The sequence below is a fragment of the Microcebus murinus genome, chromosome 10, assembly GCF_040939455.1.
Source record: "Microcebus murinus isolate Inina chromosome 10, M.murinus_Inina_mat1.0, whole genome shotgun sequence".
Classification (NCBI taxonomy): domain Eukaryota; kingdom Metazoa; phylum Chordata; class Mammalia; order Primates; family Cheirogaleidae; genus Microcebus; species Microcebus murinus.
This window is the reverse complement of record NC_134113.1, coordinates 35,717,271-35,738,771: the sequence shown is the minus strand read 5'-3', so window position 1 is coordinate 35,738,771 and position 21,501 is coordinate 35,717,271. Positions and strand designations below refer to the sequence as shown.

General features: G+C 35.3%; 1 protein-coding gene across 9 annotated transcripts in view; it reads right to left on the bottom strand.

The window, feature by feature from the left end:
• PPFIA2 (PPFI scaffold protein A2) overlaps window positions 1-21,230 on the bottom strand; it is a 441,105-nt gene extending 419,875 nt beyond the window's left edge. For 8 of the 9 annotated variants that reach the window (XM_076007132.1, XM_020287957.2, XM_020287955.2 and 5 more), the window contains exons 1-2: window positions 19,926-20,189; window positions 15,505-15,755 (exon numbers count right to left, since the gene is read on the bottom strand). In XM_076007132.1, coding sequence (XP_075863247.1) covers window positions 15,505-15,753 — 249 coding nt within the window. In that variant the 5' untranslated portion in view covers window positions 15,754-15,755; window positions 19,926-20,189. Of the gene's footprint in view, window positions 1-15,504; window positions 15,756-19,925; window positions 20,190-20,769 lie in introns of those variants that run through there. The other variant, XM_020287953.2, reaches the window with a different exon arrangement.
• Between the last annotated feature and the right edge of the window lie 271 nt (window positions 21,231-21,501).

The following is a 21,501-nucleotide window of genomic DNA, read 5'->3' as shown; positions in this document are numbered from 1 at the left end:
GTGGAGTTTCTTTGTGGACATAGAAGCATCTTAAAAAAGGAAGTAGCATCATCAGATTTGCATTTTAAATAGACAATCCTGCAGCTGTGAGAAGGATGTATTTCAAAGAGGAAATGCTGGAGGAAAGATTACTTTTCTACACTGTTGGAACAGTTTCTGACATCCAGAATCCTAGCAGGTCTGTATAAACTAGGAGGAGTGAATCAGAAAAAAAAAATTAAGAAAACAATCACTAATATTTTTCATAGAAATGGAAATGTTTACAATTAAGTTGTCTTTTTGATTAATTACATTTGTTGTATGTATTAAAGCTGTGGACTTCTGCTTCAAGTGATGGCAGTCTATGCAACTTGACCAACTCTGTTGAAAAAGACAAATAGAAAGGTTGGAATTTTGTTTTAAAATTTTTAATTCAATTGTGAACTGAGATAGCAATAAAGATGAAGATCTGAGAGTTTGGGGTCTAGGGAAAAGTAAGCCCTCAAACATTTAGGCCTGCTTTTTCCCTAGTTTTGAGGGGCTAGCTCAGCATGGCTTCATGGGCCTAAAAGGACAGGAATTGAAGTCAAGTTCTGATAAGACGCAGTGGCCCTGGTAAATCCTCCTCATGTAGAGTTGAGACTCCTAAAGTCCGTACCCTAGAAAAAATAATCCCTAGATGATAGATATTTGCAGGGATTATTCAGATTGAAGTGAATAGTGTCACTATTTTTCAAGACACCTAGCCAAAACAAATAAATATTCCCTCTGGAGAAAGATTTTATTGTCCTAGAACTAAAATTATGTCTACTAACAATTGTGCAGATAAGATGACTTCCACATAGTCAAACATAACCATGCACATGAAAAGACAAGTTAGTAAGAATGAACAATAATTCCAAAAGACAAAAAAACAAGCAAACAAACAAAAAGAAAAAAATCAGATTATAGGAGCTCCAGATATTGGAGCTGAAAGACTTAAAATAACTATGCCTGCTATGTTCAACAAAATTATAAAACAAAACAACTGGAAATCACAGAATGTAAAAGGGCAATGATCACAACAAATAACCAAATAAATGGGTTTAACAACAAATTAGATAAAACATAGAAAATTAGTGAACCAAAAGGTAGGTATAAATATAAAATTCCAAATGAAATACAGATAGATGAAAGGATAGAAAATGCAGAAGAAAGGGTATGAGGCATAGAAAATAAAATGAGAAGAACTAGCAGATGGGAAGTGAAATTCCAGAATGAGGGGAGAGAGAGAATGTGGCAGAAGCAATACTTAAAGAAATGAGTAAACATTTTCCCCAACCAATAAAAGGCATTAAGTCACAAAATCAATAATCCCTCTGAATAGTAAGTGGGGAAAATGAAAAGAAAACATTTTAAGCACATCATAGTAAAACTTCCAAAAATATTTTTTAGAGCAACAAAAAAGAAAACAAAAAGACAGTTTACTCCTGATGAAGCAACAATTAAATTGGTAACTGTCTTCTTAATAGCAACAGTGAAAGTTACATTTAAAAGATATGCTGAATATCAAGAGAAAATAACTGCTAATCTAAAATTCTATATCCAGTACAAATATTCCTTAGGAATAAAGGTAGAATATCCTTCAAAACTCTTAAGCTGAGAAAATTACTCATCTACAAACCTACACTAAAGGAATTATTGAAGGTTGTTATTCAAGTTGAAGAAAAAGTGATCCCAGATGGAAGATTTGAGAGCCAGAAAGAATGAATAGTAACACAAATTTAAATGTGTGAATGAATCTAAAGGAATATTGCATGTATAAAACTACAATAATAGTTTCACATTACACACATGCAAATATAAGGCAGGAACATTAACATCATACTTCGTTGAGGATACACATTGCAATTCATAGGTTAATTATTAATAGAATGGCAAGAGTATAAAGCTTTAGAGTAACAGATAGAAAAAATTGAATAATAAAAAAACAATTCAAAATAAGGCATGAAAGTTTAATAAATAGAACAAAAAACAAATAGGAAACAAATAGGAAAAATAAAAATCCTTAGTAAGACAGTAGATTAAACACAAATATGCAAATGATTAAAGTAAATATACATAATTAAAAGAGAAAGATTGTCATTCTGCATAAAAATAAATAAAAAATCCAGAAACTATTTGCTATTTGTGAAAAAAAATATATAAAGAGAGAGGAACACTCCTACACTGCTGGTGGGACTGCAAACTAGTTTAACCTCTGTGGAAAGCAATATGGAGATACCTTAAAGCGATACAAGTGAATCTACCATTTGATCCAGCAATCCCATTGCTGGGCATCTACCCAAATGATCCAATGACACTCTACAAAAAAGACACCTGCACTTGAATGTTTATAGCAGCACAATTCATAATTGCAAGGCTGTGGAAACAGCCCAAGTGCCCATCAATCCAAGAATGGATTAATAAAATGTGGTATATGTATACCATGGAGTACTATTCAGCTCTAAGAAACAATGGTGATATAGCACATCTTATATTTTCCTGGTTAGAGCTGGAACCCATACTACTAAGTGAAGTTTCCCAAGAATGGAAAAACAAGCACCAGATATATTCTCCAGCAAACTGGTATTAACTGAGTAGCACCTAAGTGGACACATAGGTACTACAGTAATAGGGTATTGGGCAGGTGGGAGGGGGGAGGGGGGCGGGTATATACATATATAATGAGTGAGATGCACACCATCTAGGGGATGGTCATGATGGAGACTCAGACTTTTGGGGGGAGAGGGGGAAATGGGCATTTATTGAAACCTTAAAATCTGTACCCCCATAATATGCCGAAATAAAAAAAAAAGAGAGAAAAAAAATATATATAAAGATACAGATACATTGAGAGTAAAAGTATAGAAATGGTATAAAATGCAAATACTAACAAAGAAGAACTCTATTATAATGCTATTACTAATATTACTACTAATAAAATATAATAAAATCAGACAAAGTAGAATTTAAGGAATAATACCTGTCTAAAAATAAACATGGATACTTCATGATGATAAAAGTTTCAATTGGCCAGGAAGTTATAACAATATAATTGAATAAAACTAAACAGTCTTGAAATATATGTAAAAAATAAAATAATTACAAGAAGAAATAGAAAATCTATAATCATAATGGGAGACACTAAAACCTGTGATTATTCCAACATAGAAATTTAGACATGGAACTTCAAAATGAAGTTACATTTAAAATAATTAAATTTATTTAACAAGGTTACTAAATATGTGATTTCAGAAGTCACATCTTTCTATAAGAAGATAATAGAGGTTTTTCTAACTCAAGCTACATCAACTCCATGGATTATTTTTCCAGATTGAATATAGCTCATGGGACTCTATTCTGATGGCATGATGGATCAGATAATTAGCTAACATAGTTTTTAAATGGTATTTTTTAAAGTATTGTTAAGTAATGTTTTCCATATACAAAATTATCAAAGATGAAATAAACTTGCTATTATTCAGAATTTATTTTATCTCCTTTATCTTAGAAACAGATCATTAGTTAAAATTTTTATCATGACAAAGTTTCAAATTAATTACCAATATATTTTTTAAAGTATATTCAGTTAGTAATATATTGTAAGTTGTCAAAATATAAATACATCTTATAAACTCTCACAAATATAGATAAAAAACTTTAAGCCACAATATTGCATATTTTAATTGAACCAGATTACCCTAAAAGTGGACATAAAAAGAGAGAATGATAGGTAAGAATAATCCATGAAAATTAGTTTACTGTAGAACAGTGTAGTGTTAAATTCTAATCACATTCATTCTGGACACTTCTCTAATTAACAACAAGATTAACCTGGGCTTATAAGGCAAAGAAACTCTTCAAAACAGAAATTTTCTGTTTTGAATACTTTGAAATAACTAACTTCCCATCTTTATACCTGCTTTTTAAGGCAACCTGAAGCTTCCTGAGCTGGGAGGGTGCGTGGAGCAAGCAGCCAAGAACAATACGATTTACCTTCTTGCCACAGCACCCCTTCCAAGTTCCAAGGTCAAGAATCTCACTTTTTGACAGGCAAAAGGATTTAAAATGCTCATTATTGGGGAAATCCATCCTAATTCAAGGCCCAAAGAAGAAATTACCAGTTGTTCAGAATCTTACTCAATAAATTCCATCACATTTGAGGGAAAAGAATAGATCCTTATTAAAAATAAAAATCATCAGTGTCGCAAATAAAACTCTGATTGCAATACAAATTGTAATTTAGAATTCAAGCCCTATGAACCTTTGGCCTGCTTATCTTGGCTTAAAAAACTTAATTTTAATGACCATTAAGTAATCAGACAACAGATATTAAGGGTCTACAAAGGGCCACGCAGCATAAGCTAGTAGAGGGGGCTGCTATTTTGTAAACTAATTAAATTTTCAAGATTAATCCAAATATGTGTGATATAATTAATTAGAATGTGACAGTCATATTTTAAGAGAAGAATTCTATAATCATAGTTCTAAACTTTCTCTATTCTCCACAAACTGGGGCATCATAAATGGTTGCTGCCCAGCCTTAAGCCAAAAAGCTCTGAAAAAAACAATACAGGGGAAGCAAATAGTGTGAATTTCAATGTTTATGCTATGTTATATAGAATTTCTCTTCAAAGATTAACAAAAATAAGTGAATCATACACATGCTGATATTAAGTGCACCACACCAAACTATGAATGTTAGAGGAAAAACTCAGGTTAGAAATTCATCTTGATAACACCGATGACTGTGTTTCTATTGATACCATTCCCTCTGAATGAATGAAAATTAGGGCAGCAAAAAACAAAATGAATAATTAAGACATAAACTGTTTTAAAGAAAAAATGAATCAAAACATTCTACCTTTCTTTTTGTCCTTCCATAAAATGAAAGTCAGATAAAGATGGTAAATAGTGGTAGTAGAAATATAATGTCATGTAACTATGCATACCATTTCTTTTATGAAAACTGGCTGAATTTGGGAACAAGCAGGAAAAATGTGAAAAGAAATAGAATTTCAAGTAAAAATAGATTGAGTTAATATTACTTCCCAATACTTTTAAAGAAAGTCATTTACATTCTGATCCTCAGTGCTGTGATTGTAAAATATTCAAAATGTCACCACCACCTCTTGATATAAACCCACTTCCTTCTAGAAAGGGATTTGAGGTAGAATGTCAAGGCCAATCTCATATGTGTATATATGTGTGTGTGTGTATGTATGTTGTGTTGTAGACACCATAAAGCTCCATGAATTGTATTTGTTTTCTCATTTTATCAAGATCTTCAATATGTGCTGTCTAATTATTTTGTGATTTTATGACTTGCTAAATAAGCATAGGGTAGGTATCACAGAGATTGTGTTCAACAAGCAAAAGAATGATTTTTCTTTTCATTTATTTAATACTTTATAAACATCAACTGAATGCTAGATATTGTGGGCAAAATATACAGCTGTGAACCAAATCGAAAATAATTCCCTGACTTCACAGAACATAGAGTCCAGTGGAGAGAGAAAGAGACAAGTAAGACAAAGAAATACAATACACACTGCACTAGATGGTTATCAGTGCTCTGGAGAAAAAGTAAAGAAGCAGGATTAGGAAGGGGGCTGTTATAATTTTTATAATTTTAAATAGGGTCATCAGGCATGGCCTCAATGGGAAGTTGATATTTGAGTGAAGATCTGAAGGAGCTAAGATATGAAGCCATATGGTTATTTAGGGGACAACTTTTCCAAGCTTAGGGAAGAGCCAGTACGACGCCTCTAAGGTGGTTGAAGGTTTGACATGTTGAAGAGCGAGGACACGAGGATGGTAGGACAGAGTGAGTGACTTGGAAAACAACAGAATACGGTATCAAATAGGTAAAGGGGAGTGGGCAAATATCGTTGTAGGCCTGTTTAAAGACCTGGGATTTTGCATTGAAGTGGAAAGTCATTTCAGAGATTTGAGCAGGTAGGAAGCAAAGTCTGACTTACTTTTTACCAGAATCAGAGTATTTCTTATCGCCCTGAATTATACTGATAGGGTACAAAAACACAAGCAAGCAGAACAGACAGGAAGATGCCATCTAATTCAGGTAAAAGATGGCAACTATGACTAGGATGGAGATGTAGAAATGCTTACAGAAGTTTAATACTATATATATTTTGAAGATAAAACAGAGATTTTGCTGCTAGGTTGAATACAGAATGTGAAAGAAATAAAACACTGAGGTTTTTGACCTAACCCAATAGAAGATTAACGTTGATATTAATTGAGATGTAGAAGACCAAGTGATAATCATGAACTCAGTTTTGAACATGTTAAGTTTCCACATTTGACAATAAAAGTCTGAAGTTCAAAGAAAATGTATGGATTGCAGATGGAAATTCTGGAGTCATCAATATGGAGATGATATTTAAAGCTAGTAGATGGATGAGATTATCAATAGTATCAGTAGAGATAGAAACAAAAAAGGTATAGCAACTTGGCCCTGGAGTGCTCAAGCACTAATGGGTCAGGAAGATGAAGAGTGAACAATAATAAGGACTAAGGAGTGACCAATAAAGTAAGATGAAAACCAGGCAAGTGAGCTATCCTAGAGCCAAATGAAAAGAGACTTTCAAAAATGAGAGAGAGATCCACTGTGCCTAATGCTGCTGATAATTAAGGAGGAATGAAGGCTGAGAATTGACCGTTGCACTTAGCAGTGTGAAGGTTAATTGCTAGTGTTCTCAAGAGCAGTTTAGATGAAGTTGATCTACCTTCATTTTCTCGTGAATCCGCTTGGTTTATAGAAAGATAGGAGAAATATAAGTACATATTTTAATGCTGTTGGTTATAATTCATTTGATATGGAAACATATATAGTATAGGAAAAAGAAGGCAAAAGTTTTTGTCCTGGAATAGCAAGAGTGGATGGGATCTAGAACACAAGGGAAGAAGTTGACCTTATCTAGAAACATGGACAGTTTATCACAGTAAAAGATAAAAGGCAATGAAATTACCCAAAATGATACAAGTTTCAAAGAATTTACAAATAAATGTGATATTCAGCAGAATTTAGGCAATGCTTTCTTATTGCCACTATGTACTCCTAGGAACCATGATTGTCCAAAGCCTTAAGATAAAATAAAATATAGATATCAGCAACACTATGACACAAGCATAGAACCTGCCACAAAGTAGGCCCTAAAATATTTGTTGAATAAATAAATAGTAATTATTTCTTAAAGGGTTATGATAAATTAATAAAGCTAAAATGTATGCCCTTTATAATCATTTAAAATAAGCAACAGATTAGAGGGAACTAAAATTCCCTCTTTTATTGGAAGTAAACAGAAACCTCAGAAGTTCAATGGTTTTCCAGAGCCACAAGGTTTAACAAAGTTGAAACAAAATCCATATATTCTACTTTTTAGTTAAATACTTTTTCATGCAACCCACACTCTCTTTCTTATATAAAGGACCTAATGGGCTATAAAATATGCTCAGTACATAAAAAGGCAAATTCGTGTCATAAATATCAGGATTTGGGATCCGTGAATAATTATATTCAATGTATTAGACTAACTCTAATAATCATTTCACATTTTATTATTAATAATTTTGCTTGCCTTATTAAAACTTAGGAATAATCATAAGAAATTTTTTCAATAGCCCATGTCTCTTAAAGAAGGTTTCCAGAGAACTTTAGTACTTATTTAAATCTAAATGGATAAAATGAAATGAAAGAGGTGGCTCAGAGTAAAAACAAAAGTATGCCATTAATGGAATACTAGTGAATATCACTTACAAACTGGATGATGTTGAACAAATTATTTAACCTCTCTGTGTCTTGGTTTTATTATCTTTAAAATGGGAATAATAATAAAAATGACTTCATTGGAATGTCTTGAGTGTTAATTGAAATAATACATCTAGCCAGTGTAATGAATGAGCTGGATTCAGTAACCATCATTATATCTCCTCTGATTACCTCAGGTGAAGAAATAAATACCAAATGGAATTCCAGGCACATGTCTTTGCTTTCTGCTATGATAGGGACAATACATTATTATCTTTTGTTTTGGAACTAATTTGTTTAGTCTAGACTCTAGAGTAATGATTTCATAGTTCTAGTTCAATATAGAATTGTAAAATATGCAAAGCTCTGAGCGCCTATCCAACCTAAAGTTTCCCCCTACAAGCAGCACAGGTTTGCTTCAAGCTTTGAAGTCTGCATTGGAGGATGGGGGCAGGGTGGTCTCCTCTACCCTGATACCTCCCCATTCACAGCAGCTGTTTCTGATCGCTCCAGAGTAGGCGCCCCGAGAAGGGGAAACTTGGGGGAAAGGCCACAGGGACATGAGCTGACCCACCTGTCACCCATAACCTGAGCTTTTTGTGATGGCAAATATACAATTAATGACTCTTTTTCTCTTGTAGTGCCTTTGTGGCAATCTCAAAGAATCCCTCTTTCTGTTCTTTCACAGTTGTTTTTTTTTTACTTTTTCTATCTCTTCTTTGGAATCCTCCAATTTGTCACTCATGATTCACCACTTAGGAACCTAGGCTTCTGACATTCTATGGGTGTAGGCTAACCCTAAGTAAGCTTCCCTAGTGCTTTTCAAAAATCATCAAACTTTGTCTTGACTTTGGAGGACTTGAAGTTTGTCTGCCATGTGACTTTTCCATCTGCTATAAAGACAGGACATCTCCAGTCACCATGCTGCTTTTAAGACTTCAAACTCTATGTCCTTTAGTCTCTGGAGGAAACACATTAAATTTTCTGAAGGTTTTCCCTGAAGTCCCTCTCATTTGGCTAAGTTGAACAAGAATCTCTCCATCCCTTGCACAGGGAGTGGTGGATTATGTACAGCAAACCAACAGCTCTCCAAAACAATTCTGTCTCTCTTCTAGCTTTTCTACTTCAGTCTTTGTATAGTCTGAACATGGAATTTGAGCTAATGCTAAGTTTACTGATTGGGTTATATCTTAGTATCTCCTGCAAATAAAATCTTGGCTCTCACTTATTTAGTTTTACTAGAGAGAGAGAGAGAGAGAGAGAGAGAGAGAGAGAGAGAGAGAGAGAGAGAAATGCTACTATTTTAATATCTGGATGTTTATCTAAATAAAATATTGATTGGCATAGTGAGAGCATTCAGAAATGTTAGCTATTACAATGGATCTTATCTTTATTATTTAACATTGAAGGAGTACCTAGATGAGGAGTTGCCCACAGGAAAAAAAATGAAAAAAACCAAAAAGATTTAAGAACCAAGATTTTATGGTATCATCAAAGTTATGAGTGTAGGATTTTTTTTTTGAGAAGAGAGTAATCGTAGTATCAAATAAAACAAACTTACTGCAATGATCAATTGGTTATTGGTGACAGGAAATATTTTGAATAGGGAATTAAAGGAAAAAAACAGACTTTCATACAGAAGATGAAGAAATTTAGACAGTGAAAACAGATAAGTTGGGAAATAAGTTTACAGAAAAAGGAAGGAAAGATTAGAAGTTAAGGGGAAACAGAGTCAAGGGGCTTTTTTTGTTCTTATTGTATGTGCAATCATTTTAATTTTAAGGAGTGTATTTCAATATCTTACATAGTAACAAGTTGAGAGGTAGAGTAATTGAAGATAACCAGAGACAGAGGGAAAAAAAATAATCAAAAGAGGAGGTGAAAATGAGGATTCAGGATTTAGAGGGAAGTATTGAACAGGAAGCTCAATGCTTAATATTGAATAATGTAAGTAAATAAAAACAAGTATGGGTATAGATAAGTGTGTGGGGGTACATAGGAAAATAATCAACATTTAAGGACAACATACATACTGACCTAGAAAAGGAATGGTTATGGAGAATTAAGGGGATGGGAATTTCAAGTTGAAATAATTGAAAGCATTGCTTGATACAGAGAAATCAAGGGGCATGGAGAATGAAAGATGAAGAATAGATTTGCAAAACACATATACATTGGTGGCATATGTGAGTGTACTGTATTTTTAGGAAAACAGTGATGACAGAAGCCTGATTGTAAGGGTTAAAAAAGAAAAAGAAGTAATGAGAAATAAAAGCTGCAAGCACATGCCATTTCATTTGGCCAGCGGAAAAAACAATAACTGGAAGAAAGAAAAATACATTAAGAAAACAGTATGGCAACAATAGGAGGTAAAAGATACAGCCTCTTTCCTTTTGACAGAGCAAGGGAAAAAACACTTTGTGTGTTGGCATTAGGTTTCACTGAAAACGAAGGAGCTCAATCCAGACATTAAAATCTCAGCACAATAGGAAAGAATGTTGTTTGATATAATCAAGGGACATGTGAGAATAGCCATAGTAGAAGTGGAGAATTTCGGAAAATTATTTAGGAAAGTGGAGTTAATTTTTTCTTTTTTAAAAAAGGTAGATCAAACAACTTTTAAAATTTGGTAAAGACTGAAGAGAGTAAAAATTTTTAGTGCTCTCAATTTGTGCTAGTGTTCATTATTACTCAGTAAAATTGTGCAGTTAAGGTTGGCTAAAGATAATGATGATAATATCTACAGTAATAATAACAGCAACAATAGCCACATTTAACATTTATTGAGCATGTACTATCTGTGAGGCATTGACTTGATCATTTGACATGTTCCAACTCATTTGTTTCTCATAATGATCCTGTGAGGCAGTTTCTATCATTACTTGAATGAAGTACTTTGACCGAGGTTATTGAGCTAGTTAAGTAGCAAATCCAATTATACCTAGGCAGTCTGCCTGCTGAATAAAAGTGCCTTCCGTGCAGAATCTGTCACTCTCAGTAAGTTTCACCTAAATAGTTTGCATTTTAGAATGTCAAAAGATAAACATATTTCTCTCTTTCTCAAGCAGCCTCTATTACTTAATTTCTCATCAAGGAATTAAACCTATCCCAATTTAAGAAAAATACTTGTAAGTATTTAATATTTCTATTTTCTTTTCTAGTTTTCTGGTTCATATTCCTATTACAAATCCCCAAACTTCACTATCACCATCACTGTAAACTTTCCTTAACATGGCAATGGCCCAAATGACTCTTAGTTACATTTGTGGTAAATCAATTGCACTGATAGTCCCAATGCTTCACGCCTCCTTGCACCTACACCCCTTGCCATGTAATTTTGTATTTCTTTCCACTCTAACTCGGTTTGGCCAAAGGACATTGCCAAAAAATGACGCAAGCAGAAACTTAAAAAGCACTTGATTATGTCTGCTTTTCTCCTACTCCTCTGTCACGATCATGAGAACCTGCCAGAGCCAGTGTATTGCAGGATTAGACACATGGCGGAGAGCTGAGTGGGCCCAGTTGGCCTAACCAATTTCATTCTGGATCAGACAATAGCCAGCTGACATATAGCCAATTGAGACAACCTTCAGCTAACCAGCAGCATAAGTTATCCCAGCCAAGATCAGCCAATCCAAGTCAAGATCAGCTGAATCCCACAAACCCATGTTTTTGTATGCCACTGAAATTTTGTGTTATTTGTTACATAGCATTATTTAAGCAATAGTCAACTGGTGCACGAATATTACGTAATCCATTTAAAATCAAAATAGCAGAATAATTTTGATTCATAGTTACCTTATCTAGTCAACAGTTCACTCAAATCCTACAGATCACCCTATATACAAACCCCTGTTCTTAGCTTTTGCTAAGCTCACACTCCACTGCCACTATACAAAACTTCATTCTTACCCTAAAATCTTTCATCTTTACAATAATCTTTACATATTGTTTGGCTATACTAATTATTTACTTCCTACTTATTCTTTAAAAACAAAACAAAACAAAGAAACAAAAACCAGGGCTGCTGCTAGCTCATCTGTCTCCCTTGTGCAAAGTAGGGACCCTAAGCCTAGCCTGGGAAGTAGAGCATAGGCTGAATTTCACCCCCACCCAGATAATCCTATTTCAAGTTCATTGCTTTTTCTACATAAAAATATATATTTCTATTTTTACTTCAAAAACCATCACGGTGGCCTGGTAATCTGGTTGTCCAGAGGGTTTTGGATGATTGAGATAGCCTCCTGTTCTCAAGAAGTTTATACTTTACTTTAGGATGGGAAACAGAAGCATAAACAGATAATTTAATTATAATATGATAAATAATAAGGGTAAAAAATCACAGAAGAAATGTATTTGAGGTCCAGAATATGCTTCCTGGAAGAGAAACATTCTTGGCTCGGATGAGAAATTAGCTAGACAAAAACATTAGAGAAGAACAGTATAAGCAGAAAGATGAATACTCATAAAGGAAAAAGACTGGAATGACAAGAAGTTTGTTGGGATACTAGAAACAGTGCAGTATTATTCAAACACACAATGTGACATATTTACAAAAATAGAAATGTTAGGAGATGGAGCAAAGGAGAAGTTCAGTGGTTGGGTGACAAAGGAACAGAAAGGTAAGTAGATTTGATAATTATTTAAGAGGTAAAAACATTATGGCCCACTGAAAACTGAATCCAAAGGTGAGGGAGAAAGTATCATCTATAAAGACTCTCAGGTGTGTAGCTAAGAAGGCAGAGCAGACTTTGGTGGTGAGTTGGAGGCTGATGATGATTGAGTTTGGAATAGGCTGAATCTGAGGTTCTGTGGAACACAAAAATGGATCTGTGCATTAAAAAGGTAGATAACTGAGTGTATACCTTAAAAACATCAGGCTTGGGGATGTTTCCATCTCTTCTGGAATAACAGGAGAGAAAGTGACTAAAGTAAAGCTCCAATAACCAACATCGAAAAGCATTTTATAGGCAATTTAAAACATCTATCTCATAAAGTTTGTCTATGCTTCCAATTCAATCCTATGTTTGTTAACATAATTTTTATTTTTATGTTAGTGTAGTGGTTTTCAATTTTACATGATTTATTTCTGCTTTAAAACTCACATTTATGGTAGTAATCTTCTCCTTTCAGCTAAGTGTCAAATGTGATGCCATCATACAGTGCAGGTACATTGCTTATAAAATATTCAAAAAGATTCAAAGATACCACTTAATGAAGAATACTCCACTATTACTTGCAGAAAACACATAGTCCTAAAGTTACAGATTAGGTTATTAAATACTTGCTTTTAAAAAATGACAGGATCACCACTGTCTTGAAGGACTTTTGGATGTCTATGGGTACTCACATATTTATAATAGTAATATACAAGTTAATATAAAAAGATGTCAAAACATTTGTAAAACAGATTGGAACTATAGTGATCTAAATGTACAGGCTCATGATGTCTAATCTATAATTCCAAAACTCATTCACTCTGAAAATTTTATTTTATTTGTAAATGGGTATCAAACATGATGGGTCCAAAATAAGACCTGTACTATCATGAAACTATTTATAGTCTATTTTTCCCTACAGCATAAATATGCATAGGAACCTCTTCTAAATATGTACATGCAATTATGGGATGCTGCTCATAATCCTTTGGGAGGAGTGTTCCATAATATGCATTATATATGTACAGAAAATGAGGAAAATTCTGAACTCTAAAACACAACTGGCTAAAATATAACCAGGGTATTTAAATAAGAGCTTATGCAGTATAATTAAAAGTTTAAAATTTAAAATTTTCTATGACATCATAATCTAAATTCTCAATACAATTGAGTTGCTAGAATTAAAACATATTCACTTTTGTACACTTGAGATTTATCTGCACAGTATAGTAATTTCTGAAAATATTTTCTAGCGTTCCCCCTTTTTCCCCAAAGTATCTTATTCTAGTACTTTATTTTCACAACATCCTTATGAAATAGTAACCTAGTTTTTTAATGAAGAAGAAAACATTTAAAACTCAAATTATTTTCAGAATAATTTTGATAAGGTTAGGATTTAAATTAAAAATACCAGACTTGAATAAATATAGAAGCACAAATTTAGGAGGGATACATGCAGAATCTTAATAGGTATGATCAAAGAGTCAACTTCCCAAAAAGAGTGTGGGGAAAATGAGAACACAATGTAGCATTTATGCAACTCAATTAGAAACTTCAGTTTACTGCTGGTCCAGGATATATTGAAAGTATGTTGAACTTGTCCTCAAATACAATACAATCTCAGTCTTCTTTAATGTAACACTGTATCCAGAAAAAAAAAATTACTGCCATATCTTATACTTGTCACAGGAGATGAAGAATAGTGTGATTAGCTCTGGGACCCTGCTTGAACAGAATTAACCAATTTAAATAATCCTAGAGGAGATTGAGCATATGGTGATAGTTCTAGAGATTACTTTATGGAGAGCAATTGCAAAGACTGAAATATCTACCTTAAAACATGCAATTTTTGGTGAATATATGATAGATACCTTTTGAAATGAGTCAACACATTTTGTGTGATTAAACATACCAGTGTAGCAACAAGTGGGAGTTATTGGAAACATTATTTCATCTCAACACCAGACAAACTGACTGAAAATGCAATGGACTGGTACAGAAGTTATTCATATAGTGTTATGAGAATACCTAATGAGGATGTAACAGAGGGTTCTCAGTGATTCTTTCCATTCTGAGAGTCATAAATGTCTCTGTGAGTTAATATTATAGCTAGGTTTAGAATTGTATCAACTTTGATTATATAGTTTTTAATATTTATGAAAATATATTTGCTACAAGCAATGACTTTATGGACAGAATTCAACTCTTAAACACCTGCTATACTATCTTTTAAGTAGAGGGCCAATCAACCTATTTAAAAGAAAACTGTGGTTTATTGGGGGTGATTATTAAAAATCTTATTCATATATTATGGTTTTTCTCATACCTAAAAGAAGCACAATTATGCTATTCTTAAGTAAACTGACTCTAAGATTACTTTGTATATAAATAGGCTGGCAATCCTTAGAATTTTCCAGTTTTTTCTATGAAATGAGAAGATTGACAGAAACATATTTTAAAATAACTAACAATTTTAAGTTTGAGAGGATAAGGCTGAACTTTTGTGTCTTCTTAAATTTCCAAAATACTTAAAAAATTTAAAAAAAGAACTAGTTGAAGTATTTTTTGAAAGAAGAGGGTGATATAGAAATAATTCCAAGAATTTTAAAGCAGATATTAGGCAGTAGGCTTATAGTAGACTTCTAAACTTCTATCATTTCCAAAGACAGACCAAACAACTGAAAATAGAAAATACATATTTCTAACTGTCATAATTGTGTTTAAAAGCAAGAAAGATTATCTATCCCTACATTCTGGTGATTAAAAGCTGATCAACAAGTGTTTTTCTACTCCCACCAAAACATACAGATAAACTTTTAAGAAAGAGACCAGATAGGAACTCATGCTTCACACACACACAATCCTGCCCACCAGCAATATATTAATATATGCTTTTGTTTGGGCAAGGTTTCATGTGAACTAATTTTCTATTCTTCAGTTTTTCTCACCAAAACATGCCTATCATATATGTTAACTGGAAAAGCAACTTTCAGAATGGAAATATTGTGAGTCTTATTTAAATATTATCACATTTTAAATTACAATAGGAAAGACAAATGCTACCCAAAAGCATACCTGTGGCAGGGCTGAATTGAGCTGTCTCTGGAGTGAATCTCTGTCATAGATGACATCCTGAAGTCTTTGCTGAGCAAGCGAGAGGCTTTCCTGGGTCTCTCGAAGGGTGTCTAGAAGACGATCCCTTTCATCTAGCATATTCACCATCAGCTGCTCAAAATGGGAGTCTGAGTCCGAGCCACTGCTTTGGGACCCCCTTTGGCTCATCGGGGTGTCCTCGTTAATCGTGGGCATCACTTCACACATCATTGCTTAAATAGAAAACATGGGGAGGAGGAGTCTTAGTAAAGAAATGATATCCAATAATGCCACCTGGGCATCAAATCACTAAACGTTGCACAGCTCATTAGCCTAATTGTCCCTATTTTCCCTGCCAACTGCCCCAACTCCTATGAAACTATTTTGACCTCAATGAAATATGATCCATTCACTTCCTCCAACCTATAGGCTTTCTCTTGTCATGATGATCCACATTTCTCCCACCTACAAAAGGAATGCAACTTGGTTTCACCTGCTTCTCAAAGTTTTTTTAAGTCCCATCTAATTCATTTCACATGTAATTTCAATTATTATTTCATAACCTTTCTTCCCTGAAAGTTTACAAATCTCTTACAGCTCATACTTCTATGTCACCCTCATTTATTATAACTGCACTATTAACAGCAAGTACAGTGTCTGGCACTTAATGGGTAGAAAGTATCTTTCTTTTTTTTTAATGATTTAGGGAATTGAATGAATTGATATTTACACTTTCATTTAGAAAATAATTGAATATTCATTTTATATAATAATTAGCTTTTTCTTTCTTATTTTATCAACAGATTTTTTTTTCACACCAACTAGTTTAAAGCTTTTTGACATTACAAATTATACTTTATTACTTTAACATGCTCTCTTCCTGAATTCCTGCAGTGGTCTACACAGAGTAGATAAGTGATTCTGACTGAATTAGACATAAACTTTATGAAATAGACTAAGGTACATCAATTTGTTTAGGTTATTATACTCCTAATTATACATAATATTCCTTTGTTTCCTGTTAGCTGCATTGTCTGGTTTTCCTCCAAACGATACAAACTAACACTCTTTCAAATATTCCACAAAACAGATGCCATAAATTACATTAGCTAATGTTGTAACTTCACATCTCAGGGGCTAATCTCAAGCTTCCAGTCATGAAATAAATGAACTGTTCAGAATATTTTTAAATCATTTATTAATTTGATTTAAAATAGACAACACAGATACTGAGATGCAAGATTGACCTATTATGTGGCATCTTAAAAATCAGAAATTATCTATTTTCTATTTCATTCTCTATCTTATGTTTGAAACCAAACTCATATCAATTTCAGTTGTTGTACTATGGCCAGGAGCTATTAATTAGAGGGCTTGATTTTGCAAAAGGCTGATGTGAAGAAAGGCTGGTTTGGCTGTTGATCCTGGAGCATTCTTTGGTTTTATAATGCAAGGTCAATTAATTTGTCTGCCTACATATTCTTGTCCTTGGGGAAAATATTTCTGATGATATTTTCAAATAAAATGTCAAGACTTAACAGCTCAATAGTTAATTACTTTTTATGTGATTCTTCATATAAATTGGGTTATTGAGGAGAGAAATTCAATTATCCATGAATGATTTGGTCAAGGCCCACTGGAAACTAGAAGAGATTTAAAAAAAAACTTTAAGAAAGTATTTGTGACTGATAACCTTTGTAAAAAAAAATAAGAGATCAGTGAATTTTAGGATAATTCAAACTGCTTTGAATTTTTGCTATCACTCAAAACATGGAGCTACCTGAAGGCAGGAAATTGTTCAATTTTGTATTCACCCTAAAATAAATAATGGAGTAGACATATAGACTGTATTGAAACACACACACACACTGACACACACACACACATACACACACACACACCACTTGCTACTACTATTATGGACAAACACATATATTTTGCATTTTTCTCAATTTGTTTTTCATTAAAAGACTATCACATAGGTAAAAAATAACAGACTCCTTCTTACCTGCTACAAATTTTCTTTACATCAATTGACAAAGAATTGGAAAACAACAAAAAAGTTCCAACACATTTGATTATTTAAAACTATTAGTTTGTGTGCTATGAATGAGATCCACAAATTGAACAGCTGTGTCATTCTGAGAAATCACTAACAGAAGCCAATGTGTTTATTTTTGACATTGAAGGATAAAACAAAGTTTTGTCAACAAAGGAAGTAATAGCACTGTGTCAATTTGTGCCAAAACACTCACAATGTTTAAATTTTAGTGTTACCTAAAATATTCTTAAGTCTGTATTTTAAATCATATTCTTCTTGAAAGAAAGCTATCAGTTCCTCTCTGCTCTGAATTACTTAGAAGAACTTTAAATACCAAGGAAAAGCACAACTGTAGCAATTACCCCACGTACAATTTCCACTTGTTATCACCATGGGACGTTAGACATTCACAAACTTTAGTCTCTTAAATCGGTATAAAAGGTGGGTCTTTGATTTAATCAGGTAAAAGATGCTATAATGAGAAGTAGCTTAGGGACTTAGAGTCTATTAAATCTACACTCAAAAGAACTTGATTCTATTCCACTCCTGAGGCATATGAACCAGGGCAAGTGACTTCACCTGTCAAAACTTTAGTTTTCTTTTCTGTGAATTAGGGATAATAATCTAAAAGCCCATTATAAGGATCCAATAGGTTACCTGACTGAGAATACACAGTAAAAAAATATATAAGGCTATTGCTAATCCAAGTATTTATTTCTATTATAAAGCGACCAACATTCATCTTTGCAGAAACAATATTTTACCCTTATGACTCATTCTCTTCTATGCCTAAAGGTTTAATTCTAGTAGATGCTTTGAACTCTATAAATCCAATTTATAAAAATCAGACTATGTAAAAGTTCTTAGGAAATAAGAGTGAATAAAACATGCTGCTTTTTTTTCACAGTCAACTCAAATGAGTAAATCCAAAGTCTTCTCATCCAAATTAGGAGGAAAAACATGTCTATATAAAAGCCACTTTTATGAGTTGGCTTAGTTTCTTTTGTTAGAATTCAGGTTCTGTCTACATAAATTACAAAATATATGAATAATCCTTAAAATACAGTAAAAAGTTTCTTAAATACACATTTTAAGAATTGAAAACAATTAAAGGTCTGTATTCAGTGTAAGAGTTAAACATCCTTTTTTAGAATGGATGACATCTGAAGCAACTTGCATGGTCCAGAGGACTATGGTAATTCAATGTCTAGTATATTTCACCCAGATATACCACTTTTAACTTTTAAAGTCATTTTTAATATTAAAAACTCCATTCCTCACATAATTTCTGAAAAATCAGAAAGAGCATACTAACAATTTACTTTGATGTTTGCCTTTTCAAAAATCACTCTCTCCTTAAAGTCAAGTGGATATATAAATTATTATCCTCACCTAGATGTTAATGCCTTGCTCATTAAATTATTGAAGGTTTCAGGATCTTGTTAGAGACATTGTTAATTTTGATGAGAATGGAAAAAAAATAATAAACCTAATTGGTTTAATTATCCCAGTGCTTAAATTTAGCTCGAAGAATTTTACACCAGTAAAACCAACTCCCATATTCTTAGCACATAACCTTGACTGTCTTTTAAATCTCTCAGATTTCAAAATAAAAGTTTTGAATGCTCATTGGAGTCATGACTCAAGGGCTTCTAAGATGCAATGTGTTCCTTCGCAATGTATGCCACAGAAGTAGTACCTATTTAGATATGAGAGTGCTATAATAGGCTCTTTTTTTCCTGTCAATGAACAACTTTATTTAATAATATTACTAGGATTTAGGCCCTACTAGAAGCTAGAATGCAGTTATTCTGTACAGTGAGTTTCTTCTGAAAAGATTGAATCTTAACCATCGCAGTCCCACCTCAGCTAACCCACAAGGAGTAATTCGGTGAGAGAAATCCTAGCCATTGTCTGACTACATTACACGAATATTCCTCCTCCTATTTAACTCTTTGAAATACCCCGTCTTCAGGAAACATTACTATAACCTTTCAGGGAAGTAATTTACACTTTCTTTACCCTAGTGCATTTACAGATGGCCAAAGCTCACCCTACAGTGCTGGACAGATATCTCTCAGCCACACCCCCCACCACCCTGAAGAAGTTGACTTCATAATCTCCACGCTGAAATTGTTCCACCTGCCCAACAGGAGACAGCCAAGTAGGCAGGCGGCAAAGAAATAGGAGACGCAGAGGAAGAGGTGGAAAGCAAAAGGTACCTAACAGTAATCAACAAGGAGGAATTTGCATCCCTTCTTCCCTGGGGGCGGGGTGGGGCCGAGGAGGTGGTTTAAAAAATAAAAATAATAAAAAAAAAAAGCGGAAAGGAAACCGTGTAACTCAAATACAGTTTCTGTACCTAATGTCTGTAATTTCGGGTCCTGCTTCTTCAATTGATCAATGACAACCGCAGTCTCCGGCTTGACGAGAAGGGAGGCTCACACCCAGCACTCCTGGACCATTTCCCTAGCAACGGGAGGAGAAAGGCAGCTTAGACACCCGCGAGCCCCGGCGCCCTCCCGGAACGTGCCCCGGCTGGGTGGCGAGGCAGCTACTCGGCATCTTCCCACGGCTCCGTCAGCAGCCAAAAGGAGAAGCGTCCATCGGAAAAATGGCATATTGCAAATTTTGCTTTGGGAAGCAGAGCTCGGCTCAGACCATTGTCAAAGGAGGAGAGGGGGAGGCGGCTCTTAAAGCAGCAGCAACCCCATTGCCAGAGCAGCCACAGCTCCCCGCGTGCCGCCGGAGCCCCCGGGGCGGGGAACCAGGGACAGGGGACCAGGTTTGACTTTCAGAAACTTAACCAAGCGGCACCGCTCCCCCTCCGCGCCCGGGCCACCTGGGGTATGCGGGGTGTCCTTTTAAACCAGAGCTTTGGGGAAAGGCGTGAGAGAGAAGTATCTGGAAGGGAAGTTCTCCACCCAGGCCCCCGCCCGGAGCCCCTCTGGAGTTTAAGGCGACGCCGGGAGTTGGGAAGCTAAAGGGAAAAGAGTCCCCAGGGACGCAATAAGCAGGACAGGTCTCCTCCTGGCCCCCCGATTATTTCCGCGCTCGGGCGTCTCATTTCACTTAAAGGAGGAGCTTCTGCTCCGGAAAGGCGAGGAGTCAGCCCCCACCCCGAAGCCCCCCAACCCGCACCCATTTTCTCCTCCCAGCCTGTTTGCAAGCCTCTTTGCTTGCTCCAGTTGGCCGGGAGCACCAACCTGCTGGGAGCCGGCGAGGATGCTACAGCATCTTCTCTCCTCACTCGCCTCGTGCGGTTGCTGCTCCCACTCCTCCTCCGTCTCCTCCACCCCTCCTCCTCCTAGGCAGCTGCCACCTCCTCTTCCTCTGGAACAAGGGCTTCCCCTGGAAGCTGCTGCAGTGGTTTCCACCGGCCCTTAAATAAATTCTGAAGTAATCACGTCTTTGCTCTCCTCCTCACGCACACACGCTCGCGGATACACTTGTCTCCCCCAAAGCCGTCCGGGGCTGCCGAGTCGCTCGCCGGTCCCAGTGCCCCCTGCGGAGGCGAGGGCCAGGGGTGGGCAGAGGTGGGAAGGGGTACACGCTCCCCTGCCCGGGCTTCCTCCGTACAAGGGTCTCTACAGCTTTTGCTTGTGTCAGCCCGTGCTGTTTAGCACGGGGACGGACTTGAACACCTTTTGGCTTCCTGGTTTTCTGTGCTTGCCTTTTCTTTAAGCATCTTTCCTCCCACTGGGCGAGGGCACGGTAGTCATGGTTGTAGGGACCTGAGCCAACCTAGGGTGTGGCGGCATCTGGCACTTCTCATTACCTCTCCAGCTCTTCTCCATTCATACCGTTTCGGTGATAAGGATGGTATGTCAGGTATTCCCTACCCATGCCCGAATAAATTTTAGCTTTGAGCAGAGTCTGGTCTCTCCATCGCATTCTGGTTCCCCCCTATGCTTATACACCCCTTTACCTAGTCTCTT